This window comes from Anopheles cruzii, chromosome 3, assembly GCF_943734635.1.
Source record: "Anopheles cruzii chromosome 3, idAnoCruzAS_RS32_06, whole genome shotgun sequence".
In the NCBI taxonomy this organism is placed as follows: domain Eukaryota; kingdom Metazoa; phylum Arthropoda; class Insecta; order Diptera; family Culicidae; genus Anopheles; species Anopheles cruzii.
Genome location: NC_069145.1, coordinates 65,044,853 through 65,057,599, shown reverse-complemented (window position 1 = coordinate 65,057,599; position 12,747 = coordinate 65,044,853). Strand labels below are relative to the sequence as shown.

At 49.2% G+C, this 12,747-nt stretch overlaps 1 protein-coding gene across 1 annotated transcript in view; it reads left to right on the top strand.

The window, feature by feature from the left end:
* Positions 1 to 12,747, top strand: part of LOC128275541 (mucin-5AC) — a 79,893-nt gene that overhangs the window by 63,495 nt on the left and 3,651 nt on the right. Inside the window, exon 16 of the mRNA XM_053014083.1 lies at positions 4,642 to 4,809. Within this exon, the coding sequence (XP_052870043.1) occupies positions 4,642 to 4,809 (168 nt within the window). The remainder of the gene's footprint in view (positions 1 to 4,641; positions 4,810 to 12,747) is intronic.

The following is a 12,747-nucleotide window of genomic DNA, read 5'->3' as shown; positions in this document are numbered from 1 at the left end:
ATGTTCCACTTTGAGAACGGGGAACGCCGGTTCCATCGCGGACCCAGATGTTTGCCGGCTTGCCAATGTTGCGCCGAAGTCACGGCGCGTGCGAATCATGTGCTCTGCGTGTATTGTGTTGGCCACACAGCGTGGCCTGATCTTCACCAACAACCGGGTGGCTATCGCACAGGCCATCGGCCATTTCGTGTCATAAATATGGATAATGCCATTTTGGGATCCAACACCTCATCACCACCAAATATCCGCCGGGTGCTGTCGTCGTGCGAGCAATTGGTGCAAAATTTCGTGACCAATTCTTTATTCGGCCCCAATTTTAATAAAATGACGCTTCTTCGGTCACGAACTGCGATGCTTTTATCGGTGCATTTCGGTCATCGGACGTTCCAATTCATTGGAATTGCTTATCTGCTGCACCGATACGATTTGACCGATTGCCAATTAAACGCCCTTCTATGGAACGGGGCCTGGGGGCCCACAAATCAGTGCCGAGAAGTTTCGATAATTGTTCGCCTTGGGTTTTAGCCATTCTGTTTTCCTTAGGACCACCATATAGGACCAACATTTGCGTGTGAGTGAATGGGGGAAAAACTTTACCTCATTAATTCGTAACGATTCATGGTGGCAACTTTCTACGCACTCGCATCCAAAAGGCTCTGCGCCCTAGGGGTCGTAAAATAAACAACATAATGTCCTGGTGCCTGAGCCGAAGCTGACCAACAGAGGCCGGTTCTTTTGCGGTACATGGGGCACGCCATTGGGTCGTAATCCATTCACGAGCGGAGTAGAGTGTATTTTATGAAGCACCGAAAGACTGTTTGGGAATAACTTAAATAACTTAATTTTATATAAAATGCTCCTTGTAAAATAACTAGAATGTCCCCGAAAACCCCCCGATAGACAGGACATGTGCCAAAACATATCCTCATTCGTTTGTGTCCCTTCGTTTATTCTACAACTTCATTCCCGTTCCGAGGGTCGCAAAAGGATAATTAAATTTAATGTCTATTGGCAGAAAAAGTATTACTTTTCTGCAGAAGTTTGTGCCCCACGCTTTCGTGGAATCCATATTAAGTGGCCCATTTCTGTGCTGATGCGTTAGGCACCTGCGGCACTGGGAAAACGCGAAATTTCCCTATTCTGCCAATTCTGGCACAAATACACACTCAACGGCAAATCGGCCCAATCTCTCTGTGATCCCTCCAGTGCCGAATCCACCGTTTTTTGCCGTTCCCTTAATCGTCTACACCCAATAAGCCTGGTGTTGTTTAGGATAAACACCCTGAAAAGTGTCCCCCGCGTTCGAATCCTCTAATTTCCACCATTATCAATGTGGTCCATCGGAGCATTAGCGGCCCGAAACCTGGCGCATTCGGGTGATAGGATTTCGCGTAAAGTTTCGACGCCGATTTTCCCACACTCTTGGGTGGTGGCCACCGCACCGCACCGCCCCGCCACTCGAAGATGAAAACAAAGAAAATTGGCGTCTTCGCCGTCATCCGTTTTTCCGGGTGGGTTTCAGGGGTGGCGGAACCGGCTCGTTCGCTGATGGTGTTGGTGACTTCGAGTGAGCGCTCTGTGCGAGTGTGTCCGTGAGCCCGTGGACCGGCCGGAAATGCCGTGTGGTATCGAGCGAAACACATGGCGTCACGCGCGTCATGATATCAACATTTACGCGTACACACGCGAGCACGAGACCCGATACCGTTCCGAGAGTGTGTGCTCCTCATGGGTGGCCAGATTATCGATTTTCACTTCGGCATACAGACACACAGGCAGCGAGATTCGAAGAATTGTAGACCGAGACAGAGAGAGAGAGAGAGAGTGAGAGAAAGGCCGGACGCATTTCCCATCGATGATGACGCGGTCAATGGCTGTGCTGCGTGTCCTGTGCCGGGCCGTGTATTGGTGAGGGCCCGTAGATCCTGCAGTCGTCCCGGTGAATTTGCCCGGTCTGTGTTAGTGACCCGATCGCACTTCACAAACACACGCGCCCGTGGCACGTGTACAGCTTTTCCTGCGATTGGATTCGAAAGGAAACGTTTTTTCTTCGTTTGTCGCTCATTCACAACCCGATCCGCCCGGACATTGTTTATTCGTTGGCTTACTTTTAACTTCTTATTGCCTTCTTTTAGATTGCCGCTTCTACGAGGATATTAAGAAGGACCAGCCCCTTGAATGCCTTTTTTATATTTCTATTCAGACCGGAAAATGGGGCCCCGGAACAGGAGCCCGGCAGCAGGATATGAATCAGCAACAGGAGCAGGACGGGGCGGTCCGATAGCTTTCCCGGTGACGCGTGTGGAAAACGCCAACTTGCGGTCCTATTTCAGTTCCGCACCGCCAACCGGCCGCACTCTCTCTCGCTCTCACTCTCTGCGCCTTTGTGTTGGTCTGTAACCGGCCCGAAGGATCCATGTTGAGTGCGAATCCCGAACTGAAGCCTTCCTTTGTCCGCGTCCCTGGTCGGCGCCGCCGGTGTGTGTGTTGGTGCGGCAAGCGGACGAACGGCCTCGAAGGGATTAACGCCATGGAGAACAATCATCTTTCAGCATTACTCCCATTGCCATTAGCCACGATGGCAGCCGATGATGGGAGTTGATAGCCGCTGTCGGGGTTCCGGTTCCTTGGTGCTGCTGCTGCATTTCGCAAAGCGTTGCAAAGCGCCCTTTTTCATGCGCGCGCGCATAGAATCTGACTAGGACAGCATCCCTTCCTGCCAATCGTCTCTTTGGGGGCTTTGCTTGGGGTGTGTATGTGTGCACGCCACAGGGCAGACACACACCCGCGCGAGCACTTTCTGCACGTGCGGCCGACAGAAATGGAAATGAGATGAGCCAACGGGGCCAACGGTTCCTTCCGGCTTACTACTACTTCATGCCCTTCCATCGGCACACTGTTGCGCGGCCTCATCAGACATTCCTGTTGTATGCGCGGTGCGGTGTCCATTAAATCTATATCCTTCCCGGGCCGGGCTGGCGGTGATTCAATCAACAGGATCCAATCCGCGTAATGTGAACCTCCGTCAAGTGCTTGTCGGAGCGGCGCGGCTACAGGCCAGCTACAGGTTCCGGGGGCCGGAGTGTGGTGCTGATGTTGATTGACTCGGCCCCAAAACGTCGTTCGTGGGCTGGTTTGGGGAAACTCCTGTTTCCCGACCAGTCTGCCGCCATTGGTTTCTTGTAACATTCTGACGCTACTCTGAAAGACGATGCTCTCGGATGCCGGAAGAAGTTGGTGTTGGAGCCGCCACACTAACCACAATTTATCCCCGTAATTTTGTGCTCACCCTGGATTCCCGTAACCCCGTACCCCGAACGCGTAAAGTAGCTCTTTAAGGGAGGAAACGATGCCCATTAAGACAGGTCCCACTCATCGTTGGCATCATTTATTCACAAAATCTCTTATTAATGGGCCGCGCCGGTGAGTGTGGGGTTCATTCAATCTTTGAAAACTTCCACAAATTTGCGTCTCGTGTTTAAGATATTACTTTAGGTGCGGTTATGGCAACAACATGGGCCATTCCCGGTATGTGGATTATGAGAAGCAGCTGGTAAAAGAATGGGTTCCACTATACACAACACGCAGACCTATAAACAAACGGTCTGCCTGCCACGCCTTTACCAGTCGATGGCGGATAATGGCACGATGACAACCCAAGTGCCTCCGAATTGAGACACTGTGTTGTTCTACTTGGCAAATGCGCAATCAAGCCGGGGGGCACGACCCAGAAAAAAACCCGGAACACATTTATTGTACTTTCCCGGGGAGCTACAAGTGCCCACCCGGACATATGTTGAATGTCCGCAACCACAGGCAGGTCTTTTTGGGGTTTGCCAGAATTGGGCTGGAAAAGACCGCCCTTCGCAGGCTGTAATCTCTCTCCATTGCGACGTTATCGAACGAGGCCAACAAGGACGACGAAGTCTGCCGCTGCATTCATGATGGTCTCCGTCGAAAGGCAGTACTCGGACAAAGAACGGCCACAACGATAAGCCAATGCACCGCGGGTGCAAGTCGTAAAAAATTAGCCTTCGTTTGAGTTGCGTTCGGTTGGGTACAGTGATTGACAGCCGCATCGCCCCCGAGAGTTCAAAGTTCTTCCGAGTTCCACCGAGAGAGATAAGTTTCGGTGGCCGAATGCACTTTGCTTAAGCATTTGGCAACCATCGCTATCTGCCCTCGCCGGTGTTATCAGTGTGTACTAAATACCAATCGCACACCCATCCCCACACAACCTTTCACCACCCTCCATTAGCTGGTTGATATGTAACCTTCTCCTCCGTAGCAACTCGCTTAACTCCCGCTCGGTTACTCTGTCATGTGTTTTCCTTTTTATTTATCACTTATGGCGCACTCATTACGACGGCGGATATAGCCCACCGACCCTATCACTTCCGGAACAACCCACCACCACCAATCGTTTCACCCTCACCCACCAAAACCACCCATTTCCCCGGTCGTAGATACGCAGCCGCAGTTTCGCGCAGTTCCACCCAAACTAATCACCCGAACGCTTTGCGCTGTGGCTCCTTTGGTTATCTTCTTTCCATTTGCTGATGCTCCTTCGACGACGTGTCTGCTGCTGACTTCCGGAACCATTCCCCATCGTACACACACACGCTGATCGAACGGAAACAGGAAACTCCGGAACAAAGGAAAAGGAATCGAAGAAGGAAAAGGAGCAACAACACCATCAGCATCCGCAGCAGCAGCAGCAACAACAACAGCAATACCACTATCAGCAGCAGCAGCAGCAGCACCGTGATTCGTCATCTGGCTTCCTGCAACGATCACCCGGTTCCGATGGTGAGTGGCCAACATCGATGTTTGTTCCCTTCATTTCGCTTTTCTATGTAACTTTCTGATTTTGCTCTTCTGTGGCACCTGGGTGGAATTGGTGATCGACTCTCGTTTCATCGTCCGTAAGCTCATGATTATTTATTATTTTGGATGTTTGGAAATTACGTGGACGCTGAGCACGTTTGTGCTTGGGTTTGATTGAAAATCGAGCGTAACGCTCAATTTAACGCTTGATGTTCAAAATTATGAAATGTTTAGTTGTAACTGGCATTTGACGCTTTCAAAAAATGTCTCATTTTTAATCTCTAAAATTGTCATTTGCTGTTGTTGAACGCAAACTGTGCAAAAGAAGGAGATCGCTCTTCCTTTTATTTCCTCACGAACAAATCTCGGAATGATGTTTATTTCTCACCCAAACTTAAGGGATGCTCTGGAAGGCTTTGGTGGTATCAACTGAAAGTTTCGCATCTTTATCACAGTCAATTTGCATCCATATTTATTTATTCATTTATTTTTTAAATCATTGCCAACGAGGGGCCTTATTGACAATAGTGAGATTAGATATTAAAGAGGCGAACGTAGCACGCATTCGTGCCCTTGATCGGCTAGTCCATCTAGTCAATCTTCCTCATAGAAAATTATGCGAATTTTCGTCCATATAACATGCGTTCAAAAATTTTTGCAACTTTTGAATTTCCGCGGGCTACGTATATCCGATTTTTTTTGTGGCGTTAGGTTGCTACACATGTTAGTGACTTATGGTACAAAGTTCGGCAATTTTGAGTCAATAGTAAATTTTTGACAGCTGTTTAGCTTGGACAAGATTTGGCTTATCGTCGATTTTTTCTTCGATCGGTTCGATTTTTTTTTATCGTCGATCTTCCAAAACATGGATTTCAAGGAACCTTTATCAAATTTCGTGTGAAAAACGAAATTAAGAGCTCGAACGCAATCGAAATGTTGACTGTGGCTTATGGTTAAGCTATTAAGACCAAAAGCAGCGGTTATGGGTGGTTAAATTTTTTTTCAGAGGGCGGAGAAGATGTTAAGGTCGAAAATCCATGTTTGGTCGAATGTGAATAGTTTAGCTTACAGATTTTTTCGATTGCAGGGTCTTGGTGCATCATGAGTTGTTACTAAAGGATAGAACGGTCAATACAGAATATTTCCAGCAAGTTATGTGCAATTTGCCCGAAGCAATCCGTCACAAACGCCTGGATTTGTAGGAAAATCAAAACTGGCCGTTGCGCTCCTGTTAACACATCGTGGTTTTTGTTCGTATTTTTTGCCTGAACAACACTCTGGTGCTGCCAAAGCCACTTTATTCCCCAGATCTGGTCCCCTGTGACTTTTTTCTGTTTTTCCCCTTTTCCAAAACTCAAATTACCGCTTCGTGGTCAATTACTTTTGGAGTACACAAAAATCGACGATGGGTCAAACCGCACGCACGACTTCGTTCGGCATTTCATGTCAGATTTTGACTAAACGATTCTTTAAAGTGTCCAAACTCATATGCTTCACGTCGTCTAACTTTCCAAGCATGTATCCAAGCTAATACTGAAGTCGAGGGGGCTCAAATCGGGAGACGATGGGAACTGGCATCAGAGGAACTGATGAAACATGGCAAATTTGGTTCACACCATTTCAAAACAACCAATGCTTTATGCGCAGGTGCTGAATACTGTTGAAAGCAAAAATCTTTATCTCCTAAAAGTTCCTTGGTAAAAGGAAGCAAATGGCTTCTGATAACGTTTTCCAAGTAGTACTCTTTGTTGATTTTCACGCCCCGATCGATGAATAACAGTGGTAGTTTCCCTTTTGCTGATATTGCTCCCCAAACCATCACAGCTGATGCATTTTGGTACCTCTCGAACCATCTTTTATCGGCTGGTATATCACGAAGACTTCCGCCATAGACACGATCATTTTGCTTGTTCAAAGTTGCCTCCAACGAAACAAAAAAATTGGTACGAAAAAACTATCTTGTGAGCAGCATGCGTCTTCAGGAGCATCCGAGAACTGCCAACCCTGTCGGCCATATTTTTGAGAAATAATCCATGAATCATCTGTTTCTTAAAAGGGCTATATCCAAGATCCTTTTTGATTTGCATGGAGGTGTGACTTATTTCCATCTCACGTGCCATTTTTCTTCCCGAGCGGGCCGGATTTCGTCGAATACGCTCCTTCACCGCTTTGATTACCTCTGAAGTCCGTACAGCCCGTTTTTCCCCGGTTTCTTTTTAGGGATAACAGTACCAGCTTCCTTGAACCGTTTGATGGTCCTGTACACGAATAATCTGGTCAAGTTCAGATGTGACAGCTTCCTTCATATCTGAATGTTTGTGATGTTTTGAAGATGCAAAATCTTGATTTGTTCTCTTTAAGAATCCATTACAATTTTCTGGTGAACGAAACACAAGCACTGACTTTATCACGTATGAATAGAATGTAAACATAGTACTTCTTCAAATAGTAAACAAAGATCGGACCTATAGCTGTAAAAAGTAAAACGATGAGCACTCGAATGAGTGTATCACTTTCTCGTTGCCACCCTGTACAATCCCCTCTAGTTCTTCTCTAGTTCCACTCTGGTGATCCAACTGGACTTGTCTGAATTTATTTTTACGACATTCCCAGCTGGGGTGAATCGGCGGCAGATAAGATGCTTCAAATTAGCTTGCGCCACACATCCCTTCCGGGGACCCAAGCTTCGTTTATCGCGCACGGACATTATTTTAGCGCAATCTGCCATTGTGCTGATTGATCTGTCCTTTCTACCAGAAACGGCAGCAAAGAAAGGAAAGTGGAATTGGTTTGCCAAAAGCCTCGGCCTTTTTCTGATTCACTTCACGCTGTCGGGGTAAGGCTCCTCTCCCGCCGGTGGCGGTCGATTTTGTCACCCGCGAATGGGTGTGTTGAAAGATGTGTTGCCAATCGATGGCCGGGGGCCGCAAGGCGCGTCACGCGTTATTTCTGGATTCAGCCAAACCCCATCCACGGCAAGACCACATCCCCAAAGCCACCCATCATCGCGCCGCCGCCGTATCTTATCAGCAACGTTCCGCCGTTCGATTATTTCGCCGTTCCCGGCCGGCGTGACGTGTGTGAATCACGACGAACGCACTCACGCAGTGGCTCGCATTTCGTTCCGATTCGGGGCACTTTTTTGTTGGTTTCTCCACCGCCAAACACCGGTCTTATCGGTCTAGCGCGAGGCCCGAGAAGTAATCGTTGGGCGCGGAGGCAAGCTTTTCTTTCCTTCCGAGAAAAGAACGAGCAACTTCAGCTGGGAATCGTTCTTTATCAACATGTGTCGGGTGCAATTTAAAATGTCTTGACCACTAGACGCTTGCCGGCCCAGAGTCGGCCCGGAATATCTTGTTTTCTGGAAACGACGACTTAGGAGCATTCTGTTAAGAAAATGGGTTCTGGAGTGTCTTGCCCGGGTATGCTTCTGAAGAGAGCGTAACGAACCGGAACCGGGTTCGTGTAACCATATTTCTGACATTTTCCAATAACACGGGACGATAAGAATTTTATTCATCATAACTCCCGGATTGCTGCTGTCAGCGCCCGTTAGAGTTTCTGGAGTGTTCGCCGGCGATGCAGTTTTATTGTCCTGATGCGCCGCCACGACACATAACCGTCAAGACGAGACAATGAACCGACCGATCTCTCGGCGTCGGGTGGCGCAAGGATGCATCCCCGGGCACCGGAAATCCCGACCCCGGTATTATAGTAGCATGCAGCCAGTGTTGCCAGTCGTCGTCGAGTCGTCGTCCTTGGTCCTGGTCCTGTGTGTTTGTGTGATTGAGCCGCACCCACACAGACACCACCGTCTGGCACGGCACGGCACGATTTTCGCCGAGGTGTGTTTATGTGTCTGCTGCTCCAGAGTGGCGTACGGTCTACGGTAACCGGTCTCCATCAGCGAGGGCTTATATGTTCAGTGCTACTGCTGTCCACAGAGCACATGGACCGTTCGCTGCGGCTATATGCACTCTGCACTCGGCGGACTAGCCGGCCGGCCGGCCGGCGAACTGGCATTGAATGGTGGCTCTTGTACATAAAACGCCCTCTCCAGGCGGGTCGTTTGCACTTTCGGAAGCCATTGGCTTTTTGCAATCGCGGCACGCCGGAGTGGAGAGCTGCTGCTGCTGCGATCGATACGAAACGGGGAAGGACACACCCGGTGGATGCTGCCCCAACAGTCGCTAGTTTACAGTTCGTCGTCCTCATCGTCCTTTTTCGCTCTCGACCTCTGCTGCCGAGGCCGCACCCAGAAAACCACCGTCCGGGTGTGAAAGGCAAAGTTTTCGGGACCTTCACGCCACAGCCCAAGAGAACCCCCGGTGGGCATCATCGGGTTCATTGTTGTCACCCACATTGCGGATTCATCAGCCGGACCGGAGGTCATTCGAGTTCAGTGGCACTTGACATCCGGACACGGCCCCGGAGTTGAGAACTTTTTTGCCGTGATGAAGTCCGGTCCGGCCCACTTTGGTTATCAAGAAGAAGGCCTTTTCGGTTCGGGCAACATTATGCTAATTTCTCTCCACAATATTCCTGCGAGAGCCATCGACGTCGGGGCGTTCACTTTCGCAGCCACACGCTTTTCCCGGGTGGCTGCGAGATCTTCTCAGCGCAGTAAAGAATGCGCGAGACGCGTGTGGCCATATGCTCCAAAACGGCCGCCACCAACACCAATCGGTGGCGCAGCAGATGAGTCACGTACACTCGGGACTCTCGGTCCCTCTAACATGTGTTTCGGGCCCCGTTTGTCCCCGTCGGACTCGGTCTCGGTCTCGACCCCACCAGACGCATTCGGAAAATGCTCCGTTCCAAATTTCCCAACTTTGGCCGCCGCCACCCACGAATTGGTTCCAATTTTCCTAATGATTTTTCTGGTCTGGCCGACACCTTTTGGCCGCGACGCTGGTGGTCCACGAGTGGGTGTCCTACGAAAATTCATGCCTGTCAGTGGTTCCCACCCCTTTTCCGGACCGAGGCCCTGGGTGACACACGACGGTGCACAAGAAAATCCCATTTGGTTTGGTTCACCCATCGTTCACTTTTTTTTGTGTTGGATTTTCCTTGCACCCAATTAAATTCGCTGTTGCATCCGCCCTGCTCGGGGGACTCGCCTGGTGGCCGCTGAAAATGGCCAACTTTCGTAGCATGCGCATTTGCGCACCAACCAACCCTGCGTTTGAATGGTAATTTTATTGGAAGATGTGAGCATAATTCACACACTCTTTCTGCGAAGAATAAGCGAAACATGTGTTTAGTCCACGATCCACGATCCAGCTAACGGTCATTGCGGCTCCCAAACCCGTTGGCCGAAAGTGCAGCCCAAACCCTCGGGCGCGCAGAGGCGACCACGGTCGGTCTAAAAATAGCGACCCCGCGGCTGGAGAAAGAGCGATAAATTTATGATTTCTTCGTAGGAGGCAGCGCCGAAGTTGACACAGATATAGGTGCTGGGTGCGGGCGCACCCGCTGCACTGCACGCACTGGCCCTGGCCCCGGCACCGTCACGTGTCGTGTCACGGAGCGCATTGCAAAATACTGTTGCGCGCCGTTTCTCGAAATAAATACCGCCCGGAGGCCGGACGAAAGTCAACTCTCAAGAGAGACTCGCGGCGCGATGCGTTGGTGGTGGCCCCAATTTTTATGTTTCTTTTTATTTTTGTTGTATTGCCGAGAAGAGGTTCAAGTACGATTGTTTCGTTCGTTCGCTCGCTGGCTCGCTACCTCTGCCCGAAAAACATTCCACGAAATTTTCCAAGATCCCCAACAAAAAGTGCAGCTCGTCGCGCTCAGTACCGCCGCCGACGGGGACATCACGAGAGATGTCACAGGAGCATGATGTGGGGGTCACCCCCACAGAACGCCGGATTTAAATTGGAAATTGGCGAGTGGTTTTTCCGCGGTCGACGTCTGGTTTTGACTTTGTTGATAGCCCAGTGTTTGCCGGTGTTTAATGTCCGCGCACCCATTCCGCGGTCCGATAATTGGAAATCGTCTTCAAGCAGGAGATGAAACCGGGAGCCAACATTAATAAATGGGTTGAAAAGTCCCGTGCCTAACCAATAATTACTACTAGTCTTATTGTATTAATCGCTCTTGTTATTTTCAAAACAATGGAAGTTATATTTCTTTCTTTTCGAGCGCCAATTATGTTTCTTATGACCATAAGTTGGATCAACAACAATTTCGTGTCTGTTCTTTGAAGATAGAAAAAATCCTATTTTAATTTTACACGGCTTCTTGATGGGAAAAAATTCCGTTTAAGTGAAGCAATTGCTTGAAAAGTGTTATGGACCCCGTTCCCCCAGAACCAACAACGAAACGTTGGTTTGCTTGCTTTAAACTTGGTTGTAGAGACACCGATGATGCAGATCCAAGGAAAGGGTGGAACACCAGAAAACATTTAAAAAATCCACAAAATCGATTTGAATGATCGAAAAAGGAAGTTGCATGAGTTAGCTGATATTTAAAAAATATCAAAAGAACGTTTTGGCTTTACATTGCATGAACATTTGACTATGGGAAAGCTCTGTTCGAAGGGACTGCCGGGTTTGCTCACTGTTGACCATAGACAGTAACGAGTTGATGCTTCTGAACATTGTTTGGTCATATTCAAACGTAACAAACTGGAAGTTTCGCTGTCGATATGTGACAATGGATGAAACATGTATCCATCAGTTCACTGGGAAATCTCGTCAAAATTGCAACGTTGATCGATTAAAGAGAGAAGGGAAATGCTATCAACAGTTAATATTATATGGCGTTATTGGAGCGTTTGAAGGCCGAAATTGTAAAGAAGTCCGTATTCGCCAGATTAGTTCCCAGCCACTACTGGCAATTCACAAAAAAATCCTATTTGGTATATAGGTGGTTTGGTATAAGTTTCGCTCGAACGAAGAGGTTATCGTCAAAACTAAGGCAAATCGATAAAGTGTTCTACAAAAGTGGAATTGGAATATTAGAGCGGCGCTGAAACGATTGTTCGGTTCAAGAAGAAGATGACGATAAATCCAACTTTGACCAAAAAATCACGTTTTCCCCCCCAGACCCGGGACTTTTCAGCCCATGTGTTCCCCACTTTTCCGTCTGTCGACCTTTCGCATATCAATTCATATTGTTCACGGAAGATCTGCCGGTGATTGACCTTCTTTCGCCCGTGGCACACTAGGAAGCGTACGGATGGTGGCCAGTTCCGGTCCTGTACCGCTTCCATCCTTCACTTGCCTTCAACGAGTAGCTTACGAGACCTACGGGAGCTGCATTCATGAATATTATTGCACCGCTCGGGCCACGCGGACTCCAAACGTTTAACGATCCGGTTCGATCTGTGTGTGAGAGAAAGAGAGACAGAATACCCAGTGCCGGGCAGGACGGTGCGGAAACAGTTACCCGCCGGTGCTGGTCAATCCGCTGGCGGCGTTATAAAATCCGATCGAACAAGGCTCGGGCGGGCAGGAGGCAGCGACGCGGCCCACGAAAGAACCTGGAGCCGGCGAGGCGGAGGCAAAAATTAACCCAAACTCTTTAATTACTTTTCTTTTCCGGTTCACGGGCGCGCGAGTTTTCTTCCAACACGGACCCGGCAAAGACCGGGACCGGGGGTTTTCTTCGGTTTTCGGAGCGAGTTCAATGATTTCGGAGCGATGCCTTGGGGGGGGGTTCGAGTTCATAAGCTTCATAAGCCCCCGGGTGGTGCGGGACCACCACCACGGACACTTTCGGGGAGCAGCAATTGAAAAGCGCGCAGTGCAGTACCATACCGTGGCCACGCATCGCGGCTTGAAACGCGGCGGAAAATCTTCACCGGCAACAACAACACGGCAAGAAAAAGAACGCACACACATACGAACGGGGGGCTCAATTGGGCCGAACGAACAATTTATGGTTGGGTTTTTCATTGGCCGGATTCCTACG